The 27,214-nt window shown below is 33.9% G+C and overlaps 2 protein-coding genes and 1 long non-coding RNA gene across 3 annotated transcripts; all 3 read left to right on the forward strand.

The window, feature by feature from the left end:
• The first annotated feature begins 1,614 nt into the window (after nt 1-1,614).
• LOC114751384 (probable inactive 2-oxoglutarate-dependent dioxygenase AOP2) lies at nt 1,615-3,084 on the forward strand. Its single transcript, XM_028940065.1, has 3 exons — nt 1,615-1,988; nt 2,254-2,578; nt 2,822-3,084. The coding sequence occupies exons 1-3, from the start codon at nt 1,615-1,617 to the stop codon at nt 3,059-3,061; spliced, it is 939 nt and encodes a 312-aa protein (XP_028795898.1). The 3' UTR covers nt 3,062-3,084.
• A 15,842-nt stretch (nt 3,085-18,926) lies between these two features.
• On the forward strand, nt 18,927-20,555 carry LOC114751387 (uncharacterized). Its single transcript, XR_003740738.1, has 3 exons — nt 18,927-19,030; nt 19,234-19,324; nt 20,480-20,555. It is a non-coding gene; the product is annotated as an uncharacterized LOC114751387 (long non-coding RNA).
• Nucleotides 20,556-25,706: 5,151 nt separating this feature from the next.
• LOC114751386 (probable 2-oxoglutarate-dependent dioxygenase AOP1) lies at nt 25,707-26,479 on the forward strand. Its single transcript, XM_028940066.1, has 2 exons — nt 25,707-25,944; nt 26,051-26,479. The coding sequence occupies exons 1-2, from the start codon at nt 25,744-25,746 to the stop codon at nt 26,318-26,320; spliced, it is 471 nt and encodes a 156-aa protein (XP_028795899.1). The 5' UTR covers nt 25,707-25,743; the 3' UTR covers nt 26,321-26,479.
• Nucleotides 26,480-27,214: the final 735 nt, after the last annotated feature.

Genomic DNA, 27,214 nt, shown 5'->3' on the forward strand with positions numbered 1-27,214 from the left:
AAATCTTTCAGCGCAAGACTGGATCAACTTAGCTGAGAATATGAAATGTTTTATTTCAAAAAAACAAAAAAAAGAATATGACATGTTAAGATTGATTGGTGGAGGACCATTTAGTTTTTTTTTATAAAAAAAACCTAAGCTATAGATAAACTAACTCTATTCAATTCGTATATATATTGTAACTCTAAATCTTCTTGTGGGGGTTATGATAGAAATCATTCACAAGTTGTCGATTGTGGACCACTAGAAAATTATAAGTTATCGTACAATTATTTACACGGTACTGTGGTACCACAAATATAAAATTCGATTTGAAAATGGCAAAAGATTAACACATTTTATATTGGGCAAATTTCACTGTAGGACCGCAGAAGACAATTAATTTCAAAGAGCCCCCAAAACTTTCTGAAATTTCACTGCAGGACCAAGGGGGCAAACTGATATTAATTCCACAAAGAAAATGACCCTATTGCCCTGCATGTGAACAAGTATGGGAGAACCCATTTGCAAGTGAGGTTAGATAATTTACAACATGCATGAATATATTTACAATTAAAATTAGTCCATTTACATATTACCTTCTTCACCTGAAGAATGTGTCTGAGTGAACAAGTGTGGGACAGCCCATTTGCAAGTGAGACTAGACAATTTGCAACATACATATATTTATTTACAACTGGAATTAGTCCATTTACATGTCACTTCGTTCACTTGAAAAAGGTCTCCGTGAGTAAACAAGTGTGGGAGCGCCCATTTGCAAGTGGAATTAGTCAATTTGCAACATACATACATTTATTTACAATTAGAATTAGTCCATTTACATATCACCTCATTCACCTGAAAAAGGTGCCTGTGAGTGAATAAGTGTGAGAGAACCCATTTGCAAGTGGGACTAGTCAATTTGCAACATACATACCTTTATTTACAACTGAAATTAGTTCATTTACATGTCACCCTGCAATAAGTATTATGAGGGGCAATAACGTCATTTTCTTTGTGGAATTAATATCAGTTTGCCCCCTTGGTCCTGCAGTGAAGTTTTAGAAAGTTTTGGGAGCTCTTTGAAATTAATTGTCTTCTGCGGTCCTACAGTGAAATTTTCCCTTTTATATTTGCATAACGACATGGGAGAACCGTATTTGCTTTTACAAGTTGATAATAGGACCACCTCAAATTTATGATTCTGTAGTACTATCCATACAATTATATTCCCGTGACAGTGATATAGAGATATTGCAAACAAAATCGATTGGGCATTGACGTTGATGAAAATAATGTTTCAACAATCAACAAATGAAGCATAATATTAAAATTGTTAATTTCTCTTCTTTTCAATACTTAGCTATCAATCAAATTAAGACATTATTTAGTTTTCCAATGCATAAATTAGAGATATAACAAGATTTATAGCAAAAATAATGGATCCGAACCTTTGTTTTCTTGATTTATATGATTAGTGGTATAAATAATTCCTTTTTTTCTAATTAAAAGACCAACTCATGAAGCAACGAGTGAACAGAGATGTACTCCATTAGATTACTTGAAGGGAACAAGACATCTATAAATAGCATCTAAAATAACATGCATCCCTGAACTAGCAGTTCTTTTGGGAAAATGGGTTCCCAAACAGTTTCCCAGATTCCTATTATTGATTTCTCCGATAAAAACTTAAAACCTGGTACAGAAACCTGGTTTTCAGCTGGCCAAGTGTTGCGAAGGGTCCTAGAGAGTGATGGATGCTTCTATGCAATGAGCAACAAGGTTTCTATGGAGCTTTGCAACTCAGTCTTTGTTTTAATGGATGAGTTATTTGATCTTCCATTGGAAACAAAAAAGCAAAAAACCAGTGATAAGCCTTTTCATGGATACTATGAACGACATCCCAAAGTCCCTTTATATGAATCCATTGGAATTGACGAGCCCTCCAAAAAGGAAGCAGTTCAAAAGTTCACCAACATCATGTGGCCAGCAGGATATGATCACTTCTGGTATTACAATTTTAAACCTAATTTTTTTTGTGTTTTCCAGTTTACCTTCTTAGTCATATTATTGAAAAATTTTATTGATGTGAAGGATCTGATAAATTTTTATACGCAAAAAGTACCAGCATTTTGAAATTTTTGCACACATATAGTAGTATATCGGTACTCTAATTTGAGTTATTCTCACCAATAAAAATTTTAGTAGGAGAATTTTCCCTATTTTCTTTGTTGTATCATTAATAATTTTCTTGATTATATTGTTTGAGTGTAGTGAGACACTCAGTCTCTATGCAAAGTTGCTGGTAGAAATGGACCAAACTGCCAAGAGAATATTGTTTGATGCTTACGGGTTGGACAAAACACATTGTGATTCCTTTCTTGAATCAACCAACTACATGCTTCGCAGCTTTAAATACCAACTACCTAAGAAGACACACAGTAATTTAGGCCTGCCTGCTCACACCGACACTTCATATTTCACCATATTACATCAGAATAAAGTTGCAGGCTTGCAAATTAAACTCAAGAATGGTGAATGGATCGATGCTGATCCCTCACCTAACATGTTTCTATTCTTGGCTGCTGATGCATTAAAGGTGGGCAATATATTTGGGGAAAAAATCACTATTAGATTCCGAGGAAGAAATGTAATCACCGAAGAAATCTTAATAACAAGTGAACAGCTTGAATCGGTTGTTGTTTCCTGCATCAAAACTTGTCATTACATGTTTTGCTCGCTTGTTGTGAAACTTTTTGGTGATTACGTTCCTTCCCTGGGACCTCGTAATGAAGTTTCTTTAATTAATCAAACAATTCTTTTTTAAATCAATATATTTTAGGTCTGGAGTAATGACAGGATAAAGGCTTGTGAACACCAAGTTATCATACAGGAAGAGAAAGAAAGGTGCTCGATGGGATTATTTTCATTTGGCAGTAAGATGGTGGAGACACAAGAAGAGTTAGTTGATGAAGAGCATCCAATACGATACAAACCATTTGACCATTATGATTATATACGCTTCCACTTAACATCAAAAGCTGAGTGTCGCATCAAGGCATTCTGTGGCATTGACTATTGAATAAAAATGAAACTCGTTTTGAGTTTCCACTTCCCCTATGCATAGTGATCTGTAGTTTTCTCTCCTTTTGTTTTATCTAAATTTACTGAAGTCTACTACTACTTTGCAAAGTTGAAGAAGATTCTCCAATTAGAGTGACTTCATAAATTTCTTTGGACATCATATTTGCATCTCATTGGTTGTTTTGACAAAAAATTGTGAATAAATCAAAGCTTTTTTTTTTTAATGTTTTAGATTTGGAGTAGTGACAGAATAACATGTTGTCGACATAAAGTAGTCATCATGAAGGACGAGAGCGAGAGGCATTTGACAGGAAGGTATAGTTCAAACTTAAGAAGAGCTAGTTGATGAAGACCATCTATCCAACACGATATAGGACATTTGACCATTATGAATACTTAGACATGAAAAAGAAAACAAATTTGAAGAAAATAAATATCAGAATTATTATTATTATTAGTATAAGCACACTTAAATAAGGGTTGATTAGTATTAAACTATTTGCACTCTAAGTGCACGGGTCGTGACAAGTAATACAATTATGAGAAAAAATCGTTCTCATGGAGATTTGTGTAAAAATCAAGACCAAACAAAAGACTGGGTGAATTTACTTAAGTTGAGCCAAACAAATCTTTGATGGGTAAAGTGAATTTTGAAAACTAATTTTAAACTAGAAAGTAATGAAAATACTTTATTCTTAAATTTCAAGGGAATGATAAAGGGACCTAGGATTATTTATCCCCTTGCATTTCACAACCATTAATTTATCTCCTCTCATAGATATTCTTAATGAAAATATGTGATAGTCTAGGATTCAAAAAGTACTTGTAAAAGCTTTCTCAAGTCAAGAACAAGTCTTTAGTTTCATTAATTAGTCAATCTCTTATTTTAATTAATAAAACCTAAATCTAAGTTCCAATCCTAAAGTGACTGTGTAAGGTTAATAAGTATATCTCTATCTTATCAACAAAATCATCCATTCCACAAGCACACTTCACATTCTTACTCAGTTTTACCTAAGTTCTATATTCAAGCTAGCCCTCTCAAGCATTAATCAAGTGAACAAATCAACTAAATAGTGATGAAGCATTTAGAAGCATTAAGAAAAGAGTAAAATAAACACACGCACATATATATCATCAATTACAAAATAAGAGTTAATCCATACAAAGATTTAAAATAATTCTAAAACAAAGTGCTTAGCTACTCATAGTCAGCCACAAGCCATAACTATAAGAGTAAATTACAGTCATAGTAGATTACAAGAGAGAAAATGGAATAATAATAGAAAACCCAAGAAGAAGGAGCTCCAAATCTCTTCCATAACACAATCCCTTGCTCCAAGCTCTTCAATATTCCAAAACCCAAGCACACTAGCTCCCTAGAGGTCTAAAGTCCCATTATTTAGGCACTTTCCTTCCATTGAAGTAGCATATGGTGCTCTAGAATGTGTGTTGTCTTCAAAACACAGAGTATCAATTATTTTACATTGGCTGCTGCCAATTTGTTTCTATCTCCTCAAATCTTGACTGTCGCCAATTCCTTTCTATCTCCTCTGTTGGCTAAAGCCAAAGGTTCCTATTGGTTAGGGCCAATAAGTCATTGTCTTGGATCCCTTCTTCACTTAATTTTCTCATTATGTCATGGCTCTCTAAGCTTCTTTCCAACTCCAAGGGGATTAATGTTTGTTTCAAATGGCTCCATTAGCAAGCTTCAACTACCTAATAAAATAAGATAAATTATGAAAGCCAAAATTGTTCAACTAGGGGCAAAATATTAATAATTAACTATAAATCCATAACTTTAGCCTAAGTATCAACTATGCACATTTTTCCATTATAAATACTTCTAAATATGCATTAATTCATCAAAATATATTATTCGCACCACAAGTGCATGGGTCATCACAAGTAATAAAGTGATGAGTAAAGTATTGTTTCCACAAGGATTTGGTTTTAAAACCCGGTCAAGCATTAATTATTACACTTTTGCTTAATTTGAGTAATACAAATATCAAAAGTAAAAGCAACTATTTATAAAATTAAAAATTAATAAAAAGAAAAAGTGATTCTTCAGTTCCATTGATTCAAAGGAACCTAGCTAGGATTATTTATCCCCGTTATATTTCAAAAGTACTCAATTAAATCAATTCCAATGATTCAAAGGGATTTAGGAATATTTATCCCCCTTATATTTCAAAAGTACTCAATTAAATCCTCATTATAATTTCTTAATTATAGATTATGCCTGCCAAGGACACTAAATTACCTATGAGTGCTCTCTGAAGTCTCCAAATAGGTGTTTAACTCAATTAATTTCTTAATTTCTTAATTAACTAATTAATTAATTAATTAAGCCTCAATTTTAATTGCAAAGCTTATGTGACTATGTGAGGTTAATGAGTATATCTCTATCTCATTAACAAAACCATCCATCTAACTCACAAATTTCAGGTTTTCACACAATTTTACCTAAGTTCTACACCCAACCTAGTTTTCTCAAGTATCAATCAAGTGAACCTAACAATCTCATTGGTGGCCAATCCATAAGAAGCATTAAGCATAGAGTAAATCAACACAATCATATCATTAATCACAAATATATAGGGAAAACGAGTACTTAATCTATACAAGAGTTCAAAAAAATCCTAGAATCAAAGTATTTAGTCATACATGCTCAGAAAATCCATGTGAACATACATCTATATCAGCACAAACATGAAACAAGAGTAGAGAAAGCAAGACGGAGGGGAAAAACCAAGGAAAGAAGCCCAAATCTCTTCAGAGCTTCAACTCCTAGCTCAATCTCCTCCAAGAAGCCAACTCTAACACAGCCAAATACTCTCAAGAGCTACCCAGAACTGAACAATGGCAGCTGATATTGAGTTTGGGGCCTTAAAACCTAGAATTTTTGAACTAGTTGAGCTTTGGATTGTGCTGTCAATGATTGCGCTGCAACCTAAAAATTTTGCACTGCGGCTGAGTTTGCCTCACTTAGTTGGGCCATAGCCAGCTCAGAGTGCACCGCAGCTCATTTTGCCTCTGAAAAATTTTGTACATCTAGCTCAAATGAAGAGTTTTACCTAGATTTGGCCTCTATTTGTTCTTCTTTGATCACCATAATGTAATTCTTAAGAAACCTTGATCTTTAATTCCTTCCAAAATACTTCCAAGTGGCTTGAAACCTTAATTCTTAGGCCAAAATAACCTTGCAAAAGTGACAAACTTTATAAGCTCAAAAATAACAAGGATAAATGCCAAAATATGAACAAATACATCTAAAAATACATAAAACTCAAGAAAAAAGTGCTGAAATGACATAAAATTTTAGAGATTAACATATATGATAACTGAAAGAAAAAAAAAGTGCTGAAATAACATGAATTTCACAAGCTTAACATAAGCGGGTTCATAATGCATTGTTGTTGAATGAGAAACTCGTTCCAAACCAGTTATAAGAAAAGTTATATATACGACATGAACATTAGAAATGTTATTTAAGACATTAGAGGTAAAACATTTATGGATATCCCCACATCCATGTAATATTTGCAATGTTTATAATTTTTTTTTAAAAAAAGATCTTGAACACATCTCATTGTATGGGAGTTGCTGTTTTATAGTATATTCATATATAAGCGACAATAACAAAAACACGAGTTTAGACAAAAGACGAAAAGAAACAAATTAAAAGCAGCATCACAGACTTTGCACCTCCATACACTTAGATTACATGCAAATTTTGAAATTTCAAATATTCATGCATTGGGACACGTAAGTTCCTTTTTCTCTCTTGTGATTGGATTCATTATTTCCGTTCTAAATACGTTGTTCCGAATTCCCGCGATATAAGAGTTCTTAAATTATTAAAAAGTTAAATAAATTAGTTAATTATAACAAATTAAACATGACATCAGCAGCCATCTCCTCAATTATTAATTAAATACTACCCCCGTTATAGAAACTAGTTGATTAATTTGAGTAGATTAAGAAAATTAGTTAAGCTGGTTATTAATTTGTAATAAATGTATGTTTTCTTTCCTAAAATACCTTTACCAATAATGAATATTAGATAGAAATATCATTTGATGAAATATTTAACATGTGCAACTACTATTGTGGATCATCATCGTAGGGAATTGGAATTCGCCATTGCAAATAAGGTATTTCTAAAAGTGTCGCCCATGAAGGGCGTTATGAGATTCAGAAAAAAAAGATAAGCTAAGTCTAAGATATATTGGTCCATTTGAGATATTAGATGGAGTTGGTGTTGCTACTTATCATCTAGCGTTGCCTCCAGAGTTATCTAGCATTCACCCTGTATTTCATGTGTCTATGCTAAGAAAGTATCTTTATGATCCCTCTCGTGTTATTGAGTACAAGAATTTGGCATTAATGAATATTAGTCTTATGAAGAGGTTCCAGTGGCAATCTTAGATAGACAAGTAAAGAAGCTAAGATCAAAAGAAATTGCTTTGGTAAAAGTGTTGTGGCACAATCATTCTCAAGAGAAAGCCACTTGGGAGGTTGAATATAACATCCCAAATTTTGGCTCATAGATACAAGTAATAGCATAAGAAAATGATGATTACTAAGTCCAATGCAACAAAAGTCCCGGAGATCCCTCAGAAGGAAAAAGAGATTTTCCAAGGGCAAATGTGTAAAACAATAGTGTTCAAGGACTAAAGAATGACGAAATGGAAACAACCAAAGGCCAGAGGTTATACCAGAAACTTACAAGAGATGGTTCTGAAGGTTAAGTCTAAGGAGGGACCAAATTGCAAAGAAAAAATTCCTAGGCCAAGTAGGGACCTAATTGTAAATAATAAAAGTTCTGGTCAGCCAATACTTAGAGTTAGCAAAAATGACCCAAATGACTTAGAAAAATTCCAAAAAAAAATAGGAATAGGATCCCAAAGCCGATATTAGGCTAGAAATCATGGAAATGCCCTGAAGTCATTCCACGATTTTGGACAATTTGAGATAGTAACTTAAATTGAATTATTTAAGCTATGAGACGGCCTCAAATAATCAGGAAAAACTGGGAACAGTAGTTGAGGAATTTGTGTAGATTGTAAAATAATTCCATCCCCAAAAACTGACAAGGTTAGTTTTAATTAAATTTAAAGCCTATTTATACCCTATCTGGAGAAAGTCAAAATAGTTGTCCATAGTTTGACTTTTGACCCAAGAAAAATTAGAGGAATTTCTCGTGATGAAAGGGAAAGAATGAAACCCAGAGACAGATCAACAAAGTTACGAGCCGATAGGAAGAATTCAAAGAAGATAACCCTGATTAAGTATTATTTAATAATATTTCTGGAAAAAGGAGAAAGAATATATCTAAAAACCATCATGATGGTGTTGAGTCAGCATGCTGAGTCACCAAATGCAATCATGACACCTAAGAATCATCATGCTGAGTCACCAAACACAATCATGACATCTACGAGTCATTATGCTGAGTCAGCATGTAACATCCCGAATTTTTTGACTCAGGATGAGCAAAAAAAAGAGAAAGTTCATTAAAATTATTTAATAGCTCAATCACAATTGGGGAAAATTATGGAATATTGATTTTTCAAGGTTTAGAAATATTTTGGAAAAGTTCATTCCCCAAAAAGTGGCTTAAATGATTTTAAAGCTATTTTCATAGCAAAATGGGTTATTGTCTTAGAAAATACTTAGAGGTTTCTAATTAACTAGAAAATTTTAGGGAAATTATCTTATGAGGTAAAGAAGTTATTTGAGGCATAAAATCCTTAAAATGGATTAAGGATTAATTTCTGAAATTAAGAGCTATTTTCTTGGAAAATTTCAGAAAAATAGTCAGGAATGGACTTTTGACTTGAAATTCTTAGGAAAATTATTTTATGGGTCAAAGAAGCTAATGGATAAGAAAAATCCATTTATGATATTTTGGTTTAATTTCTGGATATATCTTATATTTCAGAAAAATAGGAGAAGGAATAGGATTGGAGGAATAATTATCTAGAAGGGCAAAATGGTCCAGAATGCTGTAAACACGTGCTGCCTTCTCCTCGAGACGTCTGAATCATTTTTCCATGTAACAGCTGGTCCTCCACGCGTTTAGATTCAGCTCATACGGTGGCAAAAAGAAAAGAGAGAAGGAGAACGAAAGAAAGACAGAGACGGAGAGCGAGAGAGGGAGAGCACGGGAGAAACAGAGTCGGTGGAGCTGGAGGAGTGACCGGAGGTGGTATCCAGTGCATACAAACCGATCAAACAATCGAGGTGAGCTCCACGGGTCCATTGCTGTCTTCATTTTCTGGTTTGGGTTCATGTTTCCGGTGAAGTTGAGGAGAGAAAGAGATGAGCTTAGAGAGAGAAAGTCAGGGAAACGGATGATATATGTAAGGAGGATTGTAGATTGAATCTTGTGTGGTTGAAAGGTGGTGTTGCATGTTGATAAATTTGGTTGCATGTGGATTTCTTCCTCTGTTTTTCAAGACCGAAACAGAGGCTAAAGGTTTGGGGGGAGTGGCGTTTTGTTTGGGTAATGTTGCTGGTTTAACGTGAAGCTTTGCTGTTGAATGAATGAAAAATTTCTCTGTATATGATTACCGAAACAGGGTCTGTGATTTCTTGGTTTAATGGTCTCGGCTTCTGAGACATTAAAAGGAAAACAAAATACTGATATATATATATATATATATGAGACTACATGTGACATCATTAGTTTAGTGCTGCAGTGATGATTTTGAAACTCCCAAGCTCTATTTTAATTCAACAGCATTAGGTTCTCTGTTTCAGGTGTTATAAGCTTCGGTCACTAGAAAGTAAAAGAGAACGAAATATTTAAACGAAGTACTACTGTAGGTATATGTTGATACGTATGTACGTGTGTGTGTGTGTGTGTGTGTGTAGGATGTGTGTGTGCTTTGTTGCTGTCGTGGGACTGAAAATTTTAGAAACTAGAGTAGTGCAGATATATATATATTTATACACACGGTTATTGTTGTTGTTAGAACTTGGGAGATACATTCATATATATGTCGTCGTTGCTGGAAGATTTGGGATTGCATTTTCTGAGGTTCATATTGAGGAAGCTGGAAATGGTTTGAAAATGAGTATTCCATGTTTTCAAGAGCTGTACACTAATTTCAGATGGTTAAATAATGGGTAGGAATTATTCTTGAACTTGGAAGCTTGAGGGATACGAGTATATGCAGGGCAATGTGTTATGGAGAGAGCATTCTTTAATATTCTAGAGGTTGAGCAATGATTTTGGATTACTGAATTAAATTTGAATGCCTTAAGTCAATGATGGAGTTAATAAGTAATTATAAAGTCTAAATTAAATTAGTTAAATGTGAGAATTATAAAGGTAGCTAAGAACATGGGGAATTGGACTTGAATTAGAACATGTAGTTATAGTAAATCTGGAAAATTTTCAGACATAAAATAAAGGGGTACAAAGGTTTGAAGTAATAGGATAATGATTTAAAGAATGTTTAAATGTGGTCTTAATAGATGAATGGCCATTGGGTTATATAATTATAATTTGGAAATTTTAATAGTTTATTTGTGGCCGTTCGAAGTGAGAATTTTGGGGGTTATATAAGCGAATATATATAAACTTGATTGTTGTCTGTTTTGACCGTGGAAGTTGGGGATGGAAAATATTGAATATGGAATTGTTTTCCAAGAGGAGGTTAGGCTGCGAGGTTTATGGAATGGGTGATTAAAACATAATTGATATATTATATATGTTTGCTACATGTGTGTATTGATTGGAGATATATAGAAGTCTAGAAGTTTTAGATTGGGAAGTATTTGAGCATTATTGAAAGCTAATGATAGTTAGGAATTTAGGTGTTAATAAAGTCATTGAGAATGTTACTAAGTAAAAAAACTGTATGGATTGAGATAAGGAAGGAAACCCTCCATAATTTGAATAAGAAAAATTACAACTGCTACGTAAGGGTAGAGATTAAAGAAGATTTGGGATTTAAAGAGTTATTTAATTTATGAGATACAGTTGGATGAAGTATTGATCTACCTTACTAATATGATAGGTTTTTATATCTGCTCAAGCCCACCAAGAAATAGAAAGAAAGGACAATGGTAAGGTTTGATTTGGGGGGATGCGGACCAGGTAGTAGTTCTTTCCTACCTTACACTTGTGTATGATTGCTGCATGTCTGTTTGTGCCATATTGCTGTTTAAAGCATGAGAACATGTAATCCTTAATTCCTTGCATGGATTTTTAGCCGTGATCACGTGTAGCTGATAGACATGGGGCAGTGATTGCCAATTATTTCCGTATTAATGATTTAGCTTGTCTATCTGTCATTGCACATAAATGCTTAATTGCATTAGCTTGCAAGGTTATGTTCCACTTTGGCTTGTTTTGCATGCTTTATGTAATCTGCATATTTGTTTGATGAAAATTACTACTACGGGGATTTTTTAGAATCTCACCCTCCCATTCATGATAAACAGCGAAGGCTAGTAACTCGAAGGATAAGGAGGATGTTTAAGAAGAAGGTGAGCTGGTTGAAGAATAGAGATACCTGTTATAATTCTGTAAATGGTATAGTAAAATATATGGGCAAGTAACTTTACTTGCTTTATGTAAATATTATTTTATATCCTTCATTAGCGGAAGAGCACTGCCAGATGCAGGTATGTGCAGTCAACCAAAATGGTTGCTATATTTTTAATATAAGATTATCATATTGCACAGTATGAAATCATTTTGGGTGATAATAGATTAAGTTGAAAGTAGGATTGATTGTGGATCACTCTTCAATTATTCTAAAGGTTTGAAATATTTGATCAACGGTTTCCAATGTTGAAGGAAAAGAAAAAAAAAATTTCCCTGTCTTTTCTCAGGACGGAAACCTGGCGTTAGTGATTCACAGACGTTAAAATAATCCTATTAATATATATTAAAGTAAGGTGTTGCACAGCAGAAGATATTTATAGACAACATAAAAATCAGAACGTAGTACAGGAATATTTTAGACAATCCTTTGTCTACCTGTTATAGTGAAATATCTACTACGTGACTCAGTAAGGTTAAGTAGCCTGTCAATAGAGCTAATTATTTTCATCTATGCTCCTCTAAGATGGCACCATATATGTACTTAATTAAGATGAGAAAATGGTGCCAGAATATGTCCCAATGGTACCAAATAAGTCAGGACTCAAAAAAAAGCACCTGATACGGTGGAGAATGGCAAAATAGATAGAGGAATACCTAAGGGCTATATTTTGCATAAATTTTATATTAATTTCCTTCCTATTTTAATGCCAAAATGATGAAGGAATATAGAAGAGACAAGTGTACAGTTAGATGGGAAAAGAAGGTATTACGTGTATAGTTGAATGCAAGACACGTGTACAGTCGGATACAAGACACGTGTGCGGTTGGATTAAAGACATGTGGCTTGATGATGTAAGCATGACGTCATAGGACACGTCATCACAAGATAAAAAGAAAAAATGGACAGTCCAAATCAAGCCATGTATTTTTAAGATCAACGGCCGAGATTCAGTCTTGTTTTCTACAAATACCCCTCCCCTCCCAATCATTTCATCCAAGCACAAGGAACCCATGGGGAAGCTCTTGCAAGATGGTTTCTAAAGAGAGGAAGAAGAGGGAGAAAGAAAGGCCAAGTGGTCCCAAGCCAGATCAAGCTCTAAAACAAAGTATATGTGCCGTTTTTTATGTAGTTTCTACCTTTCTTGTTATTTTTGAGTCTGGTGGTTGGTTTGATTGAATTTTTTATGATTGAAATCCTATGGAGAGGTGCTGTACGAAATTGATGAGGTTAGGAAAATATGAAATATATGTTAGAAACATGTTTAAAGGCTTGGAAACAACAAGAATCAAGTGGTTCTGTGTTGATTTTGTAAGAAATCCAACTTTCCCTTAGTTTGTGATTCTATTCAAACTTGACTGTTCTGAATGGTTAGGATTGGATTTTTATTGTTTTGAGCTTGGAAATGGATTCTACATACAAAATTATGTGGGAATAGTATGTGAAAATTTTTTAGGAAGGTTGGAATTGAAACTTAAAAGTTAGAGTTCAAGCATGTTCAAAAAATAATCAAGTAGAGATAAGTTGATGACTTGAGTCTAATAATTGTTTTGCATCATGTATTGATGTGTTTAGGATCTTGGAACATCCAAAAGGATGTTTAATGGTGTTGACTGAAAATCCATAGGGTTGGAAAGACAAGGGAATCAAAGGAAAAGCAAGAGGAAAGCTATGTTACAAGGTAGCGAACTTACCTATATTGTGTGCTTGATATGTATGCTTGCATGGTGTGATTGTATTGCCATGATGTGACTAAGCTATGATGAAATGGTTGCAAAGTTATGTTTGCAAGTTTATGTTATGTTTTGCCTTGGCTATATGTTATGAAAGCATGAAATGCTATAGCTTACTTTCCATGACATTCATGTGTTAATATTATAACATGTCATGCATGTGCATTATGTCTTGCATGCTTATGGGTAATGTTTGCTACTGAGATTCTTCCGAATCTCACCATCCCTTAACAACCCCTAATAGGTGCTATAAGCTTGAAGGAAAAATCAAGAAGTGGAAGTGCAAGATAAAGGGAAGAAACCAAACATGTCTTATGTTTCCATAACATGCTACGTTATGTAACTATTATGTTAGTTGATGTTACAATCATGTCATGTATATTCGATGATGTTTAAAATGTTTGTGGTATGTAAGATGGCATGAGATTATGTATGGAAATAGTATATGCAATGACCACATGGAAAATGCAAGAAATAAATTTATTTGAAAATGTGAATTAAGTTAGGGAGTTAGATGGTCCCTAAATGAGCCATGAATTGGTGCCAATGATAAGACAGAGCAAATGGACGAATTTTGTCATGAAATTTGGTGAGTATTTAGAGCATATCCTGAGCTTTAAAACAAGTGATAGATCACATGAAATGGATATGTATGCTAAGAGTTATGGCTGTTCAAAGTTGAGGCAGGACTTCTGGAAAACACTGTTTTCACCAAATGAACCGTAATCTTTAATGAATAAACCGTACGAATTGGCAAGGTTTAAGTCTAGATTGTTATTTTTTCCTTATAGAGAATTGAAAGAGCTTTATGTGAAAATTGGAACCACTCCGTTTTGATTTTTTATAGAATTAGTTATAATTTTTCAAAATTGGACCTGAAATATGAATTTAAGTAGTGAATAGTAATCCGAGTAGTTATGTTGAAATTTTTAATCCACGGGCTTGTATTTTGACATGCTTAAACCATAACGCTTACGAATGCATACTCTAAGGAGTTAAAGGTAAGATGTTTTATTGAAAGTGAGATGTGTTCTCATTATCCACACCTATTTGAGGATTGATGTAAGCGTGTATATACATGTTTTAAATTGGAGGACTGAATTTTTCTTAAAGGGGAGAGAATGTAATAACCTAACAACTTTTATAACAAATTAAGCAATAATTATATAAATTGTTTTAGTGTAAGTACAAAAAGAATGTGGGAGATGGTTAGCAGTGAAGGGTGCTAAAAGGTTAGAGGTCCCAGGTTCTAATCCTCCCTTTTTTCAAGAAAGAATTTCATTTTTTTCAATTTTATAAAAGTTACTTAGATACTCTTTAAAAGAAAAAAGAAAAAGAAAAGAGATATTAAAAAATCAAAACATGGCATCAAATATCTTATGATGCCATTTCTTTTTTAGGGGCAAAAAAAAAAAAAGCAGGGTACAAGGATAGAAGAAGGTTCTTGATCTTGGAACTGAAACCAATTGTCCTTCACTCTTGTCTGATTTCACCGTCACCAACGTTCACCACTGCCATCATCTGCTTCATTCAAGGTTGGTTTTATTGTTCTTCTTCTCTCAGCTAACACTGCCATCTTCTTTTCCTTCTTTATTTTCAGTTTGTGTGTTTCTTCTTCTTCCTCCTTAATTGGTGCCATAGTTGAATCAGAGGAGGGGAAAAAAGTTTCTGATTTTTAGGCACTTTAGATCTCCCTTCGCTACCATTTTCCCCCTTATTTCTTCCATTTTCTTCTTCCTGTTGTCATCATGAATTGGGGGGGAGTTTATGATTGCTAAGGTATGTGGTTACAGGGCATTTCAAGCTCTACTTCTCCTCCTTCTTTCTCAACTGTAGATGTTTTTTTAGAAAGAAGAAAGTTTGGGGGCTATCTTAAGAGAAGCATATTGAAGAGGAAGGATTCTATATGTTGATAACAGGGTGATTTATAGTACTTGATTGGAAGTATTATTTGAAGCTTGAAACTCGTTGGGTGCTATTTATTTTGATCTATGAGATGAATTTAGTTAAGAAGGAAACTTGAGATATTTTTCTCAGGTTGTGTGGATGTTTGTTTCATGAAACAATCTTGAGTGCCCGTGGCTGTTTGATGAAATGTCTACATGAGCAAAAGAATTGCTTGATAGGTGTTCATATAACATTTTGATGGAAAAGAGCAAGATAGATATTATTTTGGATTAATTATGATTTAATTTTGGTTTTCAGGAGATGCTTGAGTAAAATAAGAGTTGGCTGTTCTTGTGGGTAGAAAATTTGAAGGTTATGGAGTTTTACGTTGTTATTGGAAAGCAAGGGAATTATAATTTATATGTTATGATTGTCGACTATTAGCTAATCTTTGGATATTTTTGACATGGTTGGGCTTGTTAGAGCTGTGTGAGATTGTTGATAAATGATTTAGAAGTATATAAGTTTAAGCTAGAGTGTTAAAAGATTGATTTTAAGTAAATGGATACACTTTGGTAGAAGATTGGTTTTTATAATATAATGTAAGGAATGTAATGGTTGGTGTGATGATAAATTGAAGGGCCATTGTGATACGGTATAAAAATGTTTAAATGAAACATTTTGGAATTTTTATAAGTTATAAATGGGGTATTAATAATGTTTTGTTTTAGGACACCAAGGGATTAAGGAGTGAGAATAAATCAAGGATGTGCAAATTGGAATGAGTTTTATTTTAGGAGTACAACAGGTGAGTGAATAGTGTCCTATTATTATAATTTTTTTAAAAAAGGAAAATAATAATAAAATAGGCTTTTACTATTTGTTATTAATTTAATTAATCTACTAGCTTCTTTATTAAATGGTCTATTAAGGTGGTTTAACTTATCATTTTTCAATCTTACTTATTTAATGTTTTAACGTTTTATTGTTTGGAGGAATATTTTCTCTTCTTATATACTGATTAAAAGTTCTACTTACAATTTGTTAATCTGCATTTTTTTAATAAATATTTAAACTTGGAATTTGGAAAGGAGTTTTAAAAATATTATTTGAAAATCTTCATGCTAGGATCATCTATTATAAAATATTTTTTAAAAGATTCCATTAGTAGAAATAATATATATATTTTCCTCTAGTTGTTAGTAACAAATCGATTCTATGCATACTTCTGCATTTTTTTTTAAGAGGAGTGAATACAAAACACTAGTCACTAACAGCAGCACTATTAGTCCTTGGCGCGCCATGGTAATTTCGAGCTCGCTTGATATTCGGGGGCATAGTTCCCGTGCTTGTTTTGTGACTTCGGCTACACTTGTTTCGTGGCTTTGGCCATGCTTGATTGGTTACTTACCCTCGTGAGCTATGTCCATGCTTGTATTAGTGGCTTCAAGCCGCGCTTGCTATTCCGTTATGTTAAAGCCCTATAAAAAGATTAGGTTTGAGAAATATTATTTTGTAATATTTTTGTGTAACAAACTGTTATATTATAAATTTGAATTTAATTGTTTAATGAGTTCGGGTATATATTTATCTTTTAATTTAAGATTGTATACTATGGAAAATTTAATTCTTTTCCATATGAATGTGATCATTCAAAGTTAAATTTAATTTTATTGCATTCATTTGTTAGTATTTTAGTAAATATTATTAATGGGACGTTATTTATAGGTAGATTCTTTTATTGACTTCAAACAACACTATTGACCCTGTACCTTTAGCTGAGTAGTGAAGAGTCTCATTGAAGATCCAAAACTCATGAATTTATTTTGAGTAAATGTTAGCTAATTTAAACATAAAAGTATATTTATATCTTTATTTTTATAATTAGATACTCCACGTAATCTATGATTAGGTCTTGGTCTTTTTGGTTATTTTGGAATGTAGTTATATATACTGGTGCCAGGAAGCAAAGCTCTAAATATTGTTTGTGACTTGCAGGCTATTGTAGAATTTTTAGGAAGTCTAATTTACAGTGAAAATTCTACCAAAAATTCCTACAAATGGCTTTATATTTTGAATTACAACAATATGTGTAAGTATATGACTGTTTTGTCCAATGAGATGCTTCTGTTTATGATTACCTTAAAAATGTTTGTTAAACAATTGTCTATATATGTTTAGGCTTAGGAATGTGAGGTCTCTCATATTCTGTGCCGGTCACCTCCAAAGTTGGGGCGTGACAACTATAAAAACTATTTTGAAAAAAATAGATAAATATGATAGACAAAGTAGATTGGAGGGATGGAAACCTTTGTCAACCACCTTGAGATTCTTAATCAAAAATAAATCCAAATAATACAATATAGCACAACTTGGATCGTTCACTTTGAGGAGTCTTTATTTGCAATCCTAGGCTAACTAAGTATCAAAAATAATAAATTGACAGGAAAAAAAGGTTTTGGGTTTTGAAAATTAATTTTACTTTATTTAATATTAAAGATGTAATGGAATAGATCTAAACTATTATTTTTTTTATATTTTCTTTTATAAAAGTGGAATGAGAATGGATATGATAAAATGTATTAGATGAATGCTTCTTGAAAATACATTAATAACCTTCCTTGTTCAAAAGATTTTGGGAGTTAAAAACAATGTACTAAGTCTTGATCAAAAACCGCAAAATACTATTTGCGTCAATCTTAATTAGTGATTATTCCTACTATCCTAGTTAATAAACACCTCTTAAGTTGCTATTTAAAACCACTTAATGTGTAAGTGTGATTAATTCAAATAGTTTGTTTCTTTAAAGACTAACATTCAACATTAATAGAGTACTCAGCAGAGACTCAAAAACAAGCTCAATTCAATGGTATTATCCACACTACCATGCCAAACAATACAATATCAATGAACCCACCACTACAACAAGATATAGCTTTTACCTCCCTTCTTCTCGTCTGTTTTAGAGAATAGAGGAGAAAAATTTGTATTCTCTTCTGTTTTGAAAAACAGACGAGAATATCTAAATATTCTCGTCTGTTTTTTTAGATTCAGACGAGAATGAGTGATCTTCTCGTCTGTTTTTGGAGACGGACGAGAATACCCCCAATATTCTCATCTGTTTTTTGAAAACAGACGGGAAGCATTAATTTTTTTTAAAAATTATTTTTTAAACCCTAACTATGAAAGACACCCACTCTCCGTCTTGCTCAACTTTTCTCTCTAGCACCCACACAAACTGCTTGTCCTCCCTTGGCCCCATAGCCCCATGACACACGACGTTCAAGACGATTCTCCGTGAGATTTTCTCCTCCATAGCTCGACGTCATTCACTATGTTCACTATGAGCGCCGTTTTCTTCTCCAACTTGAACGTCTTCTGCTTATTCTGAGCTAGACGTCTTCTTGCTTGCATCTCCTAAGTCGTCTTCTTGCTCGCATCTTCGATGATCACTTTACGTCTACGGGTAGCTTTTTTGTTGTCGCCTTCTCTTTCTGTGTTTTGTTTTTCATCTTCTTTTAATTTTGGAAACTACTGATGGGGTCTAAACAACTGAACCCCAAAAATTTTGACTCAAATTTGTCAGCCACTAAGCTCTTCAGCCTTCGCATCAAACTTCACCGCTTTATCTTCTTTTTGATTGAATGTTTCTCAATGTGGGTGTTGCAGAGTTTAATTTTTCCTTCCTCTTTCCCTGTGAAGTGACAGCCGTTTGTCAAGTAAGAGAGCAGTTAAAGTGTAAAGTTAACTGAAATTTGAAAGCTAACGAATCCATTTTGGGTATGTATTTCTTTTCTTTGTTTATTGGTTGTTCAGAGAGGAAGAAGGATTTGGGTTTTCTTTTGCTTTGATTTTAATTTAAATCTTGTTAAAGATGAGAATCAAAAAGCTTTGCAATCACGAAGCTCTGTAATCTCTCTAACTTTGTATTCCCATACTGAGAACAAGTGAGATAACTTTGATTTATGTTGCTTTGGTGCTAGGTGGACGATGCATGTTGAATATGGACCACCATTGTGTTTGGTAGTTAAGTGTGTTGGTGGTGTAAACTAGAAGTATTTTCTTCTGTTCTCGGTATGGGCACCCTAATAAATTCGTTACTTTGTGTCAATTAAAATGAGTAGCTAGGATTTCTTAACTGTATTGATCATATTCTGTCTTTAACATTTTGTAAGACTGAGGCATTAATCATGCGATTTCTTTTTAAGTAAAACAGTTGTTGTAGTTATGTGCGTGGCACCTTTATCATAAAACTTCTGGCTCTTACATAGAAAGCTTGTGAAAATAAGGGGTCGGTAACTTGAAATGGACTTGCTGATCAAGTGTACCAATTTGAAGTGCCTGACTCCACCATGCGTTCTTTGATTCTGCTTATAGTTCTATTGTAGATTCTGATTTTACACCATGACAATGCTTTAGTGATGCCTACAAAATGTGCATACAGTTTAGGACAATTGCTATTATATATGTGCTTTTGTGTGCCATCAGGATAAAAATTCTGTAGTTTTAGTTTCATGACAGCAGTCTTGCTTTTATAGAGTTAATCATGCTGACTTATTTGAAACTGACAATAACAGAACCAATTGCAAAATTTTTCATCATCCGCAAAATGATAGAAATGATTTTGTGACCCTCAGGAAATTTGTAGTCTTAACTCTTTGACTCGTTGAAAAAGCAAGTTGACTTTTTTGCACTTTTCAAATGCCTTTTTAAATGTCAATCTGTACGTTTGTTTTTTGGAGTTAAATATTAACATTACTCTTGTGAAATTGTGGGGAAAACTTATTTTTAGTCTTTTTTTTTTCTTTTTAACTTAATGTCAATGACTAGATTCACTTTGACAATTTTTTTCTTCAACAGAAAATGACATCATTCTAATGAGTAGTAGGGTTTTTGAGTTCTCTAGGATTATGTATAACTCATCGGTCTAGCGACATTATTATGGATTCACAAGCAACATTAAAAAAATATGGACTTGCATCTGACAAGATGAAGGCCCATGCATGAGGATTAACTTGTTTATTTTTTCTGCCTACAAAATTGCATTAAAATACCAAGGCATGAGATCTTTCCAAGTGGTTATTGGTCATGCTAATTAATGGGATGTCTAAATCTGTGGCCCTGTACCCCTATAGATGCCATTGAAATTGAATCTTTCATGAATGGGCAAGATAATAAGTATGATATAGAATGTGATGTTGATTATGACAGTGGTTTATGCTGTTTCAGGCAAGATTAATCAAAGGTGCCTTTTTTGTCCATGAAAAGAGCCCATCGATCTGTTGAGCAATTCTGGGATGGCAAAATCTGAGCAGTTAGTTTAGTGGCCAATCAGATAATTAGATGGAATAGGTGAAGACCAATCTATCTTTCAAATGTTGGGGTGCTGGGAAAGTGAGATTTGTTTACTCTGTTTAATTAGTCAGCAAAATCGTGTCTTGAAACCGCTATTTGATCCTTCATATCAATAGTTTTATTGACTGTTGGATGGTTGATGAGTTCAATCGTTCAACTTGATTTTACTTGTACTGGTATATTTTTGTTACTGTTGTACTTGTAATAGTACTTCTATGTTATTTTAACATGGTTTGACATTATTATGATTTTTAAGTATTTATATAACACTTGTTAATGTACATGTTGTGATTTGTATTATTATGACTTTATTTATAATTCTTTTTTGAGGGGGTATTTATGTAATAATAAGTTAGGCATTTTTATTGGGTTGGAGTGATTTTAAATCACTTCCAATCCAACAAAAAATGCCCCCCTTTTTTTTTAAAAAAAGCACCACTTTTCACCTCTGTTTTATAGAAACAGACGTGAAAAGTTGGCACTTTTCACTTCTGTTTTTCAAAACAGACGTGAAATTCACTTCTGTTTTTCAAAACAGACGTGAAAATTCCCATTTTTCATGTCTGTTCAAAACAGACGTGAAAAGTGGTTTGTTATTTACGTCACTTGATTTTATGTCCTCTAAAAAACAGACGTAAAAAAGCCTTTAAAACAGAAGTAAAAAGTATCTTTTGTGGTAGTGCACGAAAGGAAATATAGGAATATATAACATTCAAACTATAAAATCCAATCACAGTCAAATTTTGTCCAATTCAACAGAGATAACCAACTTGAAATATCAGTCTTTAACATTACAAAGCACCATTCTACAATCAGACTATTATCTCTATCCCAAGAAGCAATAAGAATTAGCCACTCATCATGTCAGACGCAGCAAGCTCAGAGGAAGAAGAAAGAGACGTGGTAGGCTATTCCTGGTAGTGATTAACGGCATGGTCGATGGTGAAGACAGAGGTGGAGGGCGCTGCTAATGATGAAGGTGATGGTGAGGGGTGGAAGCCGTCGTGGTTGAAGTTGAACAAAGTGGAGGGGGTAAGGTTAATGGATTCAAGGGAAAAATGGGATGGTGGTGTCGGCCAAAAATGAGCAAGGGAAGAAAACAATTTTGATGCCCTATTGGCTATTGCCAATCAAAACGCTGTGTTTCATTCTTGGTTCTTCTTAATATTTTCCCCCAATTTGTTGGTCCTTTGCTGTGATTTGGTATTGTCAGCTTTTATTTTCAATTTCTTTCAAGTTTCTTACAATAAAATCAAAGATGACGTAATATCATATCTTTCAAAAAAAATCAATCAATTTAAATAAATAATAAAATATGATATTTTTACTTTTTTTAGCTCTAATTTCATGCAATCATTGTTTATTCAAATTAATCATTAATTAATGCATTCAAGCCAAATAAATATGATAAGATCCCCAAACAAGATGTGAAAAATCATGATAATTAAAATAGAAAGTTATCATGGAGTCTTATATTTAAGACTAAATTAAATATCAAACTAGTGCTTATATCAAAGATCAGTAGTAGTACCTGTAAAATATACCTGTGTAATGTTAGATTACACTCCTTTTGGTCCTTATTATAAGAATTCACTAATTATTTACTAACTAATTCACATGTACCAATAAAACTAGTTAAAAATATTAAATACATCATAAAATTCAAATGATTTTTAATATTACTCTCATTAATTATATTAAATTCCAACATCACATTAAATTTTATTATGTCATTATCCTTATTGAATATAAGCATATATGGAAAAAAAAAAAGTATTTAATGCTCATTAAAACTATCAAAGCTCTCATAAAAAATGACCAAGAATTTCTTCTAGAAAGACTCTCATGATAAGGAATAGGAGAAATTCTTGTATGCTCCGACGTACCAGCTCACATCAACTCTGACCAATCAAAAAATAACACCTCATTCAGTTTTAATCCTAGTTGGCTCGTCACATAAACGGATCGCTGACAATGCCACGGGAAATGTGATTCCCATCCCTTCCCTTACCTTCTCCCGTCACCGCTATTATTTACTCTTCCCTCCTGCTGCATTCCTCTTCAATCACCCATGAAACCTTGCATTTGCATTGTACACACTTGCACATAATTTCAACCTTAAAAATTCCTTTTCCCATAAAAACCCCTTCACCGCAGAAGCAAACCCACGCACACATGCATGCCCTCTGGCCCCCTTACTATGAAGAGAATAATGAGAAAGGAAAAACCTTTGGCCCTCCAAGCAGTTACCCACAAAACCCAAAAAGCCAAGGCCATGGAGGAATTAATTAAACAATGTCTAAAATTTATAAAGTTCAGAATTTGGGAAAAGCCTTGAGAAGAAAATGAAAGGGAAGGAAGGGAAAAAGAGACGAATCCGATGACTTGGCGATGACCTTTCCGATAATGCTATAATTCGCAGTCAGTGCGAGAAAACAATTGATTTTTTAGTGGTGGTGAAGGGGGTGACCTTAGGAAAAACCAATTCGCGGTCGGTGTAGCATAAGAAGAAGGAGGAGGAGGTGTGGGAGGGTGATTGACCGTGGGGGGAGAGAGAGAGAAGAGAAGAGGAATGGGGTTGCCTGGAAGGAGGAGGACAGGAAGCTGTAGGGGGAGGGAAGAGAAAAGAACGATGGTGACATGAGAAGCCAAGGGAAGAGATGAAGATCATGTTCCTGTAGCGCCGTCAATCATCCGTTCACGAGAGGAGCCAGCTAGGATTAAAATTGAATGAAGTGTTATTTTTTGACTGCTCAAAGTTTATTTGAGCTGGCATTCCAAAAGCATACAAGAATTTCTCAAAGGAGTAGAGGGAATATAAGTTTATAATTTAAATAAATTTATTTTTTAAAAAATTAATAAATATGAAAGACAAAATATATTAAAAGCATCATATTTAATTAGAATACGGCCATGTGATTTGTCAACACCAAAGTGATCATGATATCAAGAGATCAGAAGAGATACTCCATGGGATTCTACTTTCATATAATATGGTACTAATATGGTTCAAGGCACGAGAAGAGCTAGTCGACAAAGACCATCCAATACGATAAAAATCATTTGATTAATAAATTCCCGTTTACATCACAGACGGAAGTTTCAAATTTTATATTATTGTGAGTGTGTATTACATACAGCCATAGATGCTCAAAGTGAAAAAAAAAAAAAATCTGTCACATAACCAAAATTTACGGATTAGTCACCACCCATATGAATCCTACCATAGTCCCTTGTGTAGTTATTTAAAAGATTGATCAGATCCCGAGTGCGCGAAAAAGAAATTCTGTTCAGTTTCTCACTTCCTCTTTCTCGTGTGTAGAAGAAAACAAATTTCTATTGACGAGGCCTCATAAGTAAGGATCAAAACATAGAAATCCGTGATGCAGGTCACTTCCAAATTGTTTAGTGGAAATTGACAAATCAAAGCAGTCTCAAAAACAAACAAAAAACATTAAAAAATGGGAAAATCCCAGAAAAAGCCCTTAGAATATACCAAATCCCAGATTGGGCCCTTAAATTTCGAAAATGACAGAATGGGTCATTGACCCAATTTGTCATTTGTGAAATTCAGGTGAATTGACATTTTTGCCCCTGAGCAAAAGTGAGTAGTTATTTTCTAAACAAATCTAGGTAACGCTTATACTGTTCTAGTGATTACAAGATTCGTTGTAGTTAATAATAAGGTACCTGACAATAATAAGATACCTGACTATGAAAAAATGAGTAGTTATTCTCTACACAAATCTAGGTAATGCTTACATTGTTCTAGTGATTACAGCATTAGTTGTAGTTAATAACAAGACACCTGACTATGAAAAAGTGAATAGTTATTCGCTATACGAATCTAGGTAACACCTAAACTCTTATAGTGATTCCTTGAATCATTGTAGTGAATGAATAAATGAGGGCAAAATTATCAATTCGCCTGAATTTCACAAATGACAGATTGGGTCAATGACCCATTCTGTCATTTTCAAATTTAAGGACCCAATCTGACATTTCCCATATTCCAAGGACTTTTTTGGGATTTTCCCTTAAAAATTGAAGCTTAGCACAATGGACACCGACCCTTCGCTCACAGTGTGTTGATTTCCCTGAAAACAGAGCCTGTTTAACTTTTCCATCTTCACTCTTCTCCCTCTCATACTCCCAGACATATCTTTCCTTGTGCCGTCCCGAGACTAAGCGTGAAGTTCCGGCGGAGAAGCCTCCCACGTTTTACCCGCCGGCGATATCTCAAGATTCAGGTGCTTCCCCATGTTATCTGCTGTGTTTGGATGTTTGAGTCCTCTGGCTTTGTCTTCACTTGATCTGATCTACCTAGCGATTAGTTTTATGTTTCCTTGTTTTTACAAATTTCTGTGTCATTAGCCCCTGATTGATGCAATTCTGATGTATCATATCTGTTCAAGCATTCTGTTTTCAGCTGCTATAAAGATCCACCCTCTTAAATCTTTTCTTTATTTTAATGTAGTTGTCTAGGAACTCCATTACCTGAAGTCTCAAGAAATCCAACAAATATTATTGAGAAGATGAGTTCGCTGATAGGTTCTCAGATTCCTGTTATAGACTTGACGGATGAAAACTTAAAACCTGGTTCAGAGAAATGGTTTTCAGCTAGCCAATTGATGCGGGGTGCATTAGAGACTAATGGCTGTTTTTACGTAATGAGTAGTAAGGTTTCTACGGAGCTTCACCACTCAGTACTTGCTCTAATGGAAGAATTGTTTGATCTTCCGCTTGAAACAAAAAAGCAAAAGACCAGCGACAAGCCTTATCATGGTTACTATGAACGAACTCCTCGAGCCCCTTTGTATGAATCCGTTGGAATTGACTTTGATGACCCCATTAATAACGAAGCAATTCAGAAGTATGCCAACATCATGTGGCCGACAGGACATGATCATTTCTGGTACTGCTCAAAACTTGGTTTACGTTGTTTTCTTGTTTACCTTTCTGCTTATACTTGAATTTTCTGCAGTCATTAATTGTTTTCTTCATTGTTTGAGTAGTGAGACGATCAATCTGTATGCAAAGTTGCTAGTTGAAATGGACCAAACTGCTAAAAGATTACTGTTTGATGCTTATGGTTTGGAAAAAGACACTGTGATTCCCTGCTTGAATCAACCAGTTACATGCTCCGAGGTTTTAAGTACCTAGTACCTCAGAATAATGAGAATAATTTAGGATTGCATGCTCACACAGACGTGACATACTTCACCATACTGCATCAGAATAATGTGAAAGGTTTGCAAGTCAAACTGAAAAGTGGTGAATGGATTGATGTTGATCCCTCACCCTGCAAGTTTCTGTTCCTGGCTGGTGATGCATTAAAGGTGGGTTTTTTCATTTTCATATATCTTTATCTCAGAAAACTGCTTCTTTTTTTTTTTCAAAAAAAAATGCTCCCATTGACAAGTGAAAGCTTATTTGATATTTTAGATTTGGAGTAATGACAGAATACAGTCTTGCCAGCACCAAATCATCGTAAAGGAGAAGAAGAAAAGGTTGTCCGTGGGATTATTTTCATTTAATAATAAGAAAGTCCAGACACAAGAAGAGCTAGTTGATGAGGACCATCCAATACGATATAAATCATTTGACCATTATGAATACATAACATTTCGTAAAAATTTTCCATCACAAATTTCCAGTTTTCTTCTGCTGCATGATGGAAGAATGACCTTGAATGGAAAGGACAAGGATAAATAATGATGAAGTCTCTCTCTCTCTCTCATGTTTCCTTATAACTCTTCTCACCAGTTCTGTACCCTCTCCTTCTGTTAGTTTCTTCTTCTTTCTGTTGGCCTCCTGTTATCTTCAAACATTTTCCTCCCAATGATTGTAATATATTTTTACTTTTGAGTGCTGTGTAATAGATTGTGATCCGTTAGGACCAGCCTGGATTGTCGACGCATCTTTGAATATATATTCACATGCGCACACGTGCACGCGCACACCCACACCCACACCCACACCCACCCGGATTTGGATTCTCTCTACTACTCTTCCCGTCATCTTCCCCTTCACACACACAATAAGTTGATGCTCTACAAAAATGAAGTTGTAGTACAATTGCTCTAATAAACAAAGGTAATAGAAATTGCATTGGAATGCTACCTCTACACGATTATGGACTTGTTTGGATTAACTTATAAGTAGCTTTTCAAATGTGATTTACGGAATACGAGGTAAGTATATAAGAAGAGCGTAAACTTGCTTAGAAGTGCATTTTGAACGGAGTTCCAAACAAACCATATATTGCTATGGACAGTGATACATTTGTACATAGTGAGACCAAACTAAACTAAATGAGTCAAGACATTGATTAAAAAATAATAATATTTCATCCTCAAGTTAACGGAGGATAAAAATTATTACTTTCTTTTAACTACTACCTTGAGTCCTTAATATAAAAATTAGTTTAATATTCAATTTAGTCCTAAATATGATATCTCAATCCATTTTGCATCACGTATTTATTTATTTTGCCCTCAAGTAATCTCCATAGTGATCACATATGTTAAAGAGTTACTATTAAAGGTAATTTGAATGTACATGATTAAGAAGGATACAAATGTACAAATAACTAATTTAACTAACTTT

Source organism: Neltuma alba, unplaced genomic scaffold, assembly GCF_004799145.2.
Source record: "Neltuma alba isolate B1F8T4 unplaced genomic scaffold, ASM479914v2 tig00006893_pilon, whole genome shotgun sequence".
In the NCBI taxonomy this organism is placed as follows: Eukaryota; Viridiplantae; Streptophyta; class Magnoliopsida; order Fabales; family Fabaceae; genus Neltuma; species Neltuma alba.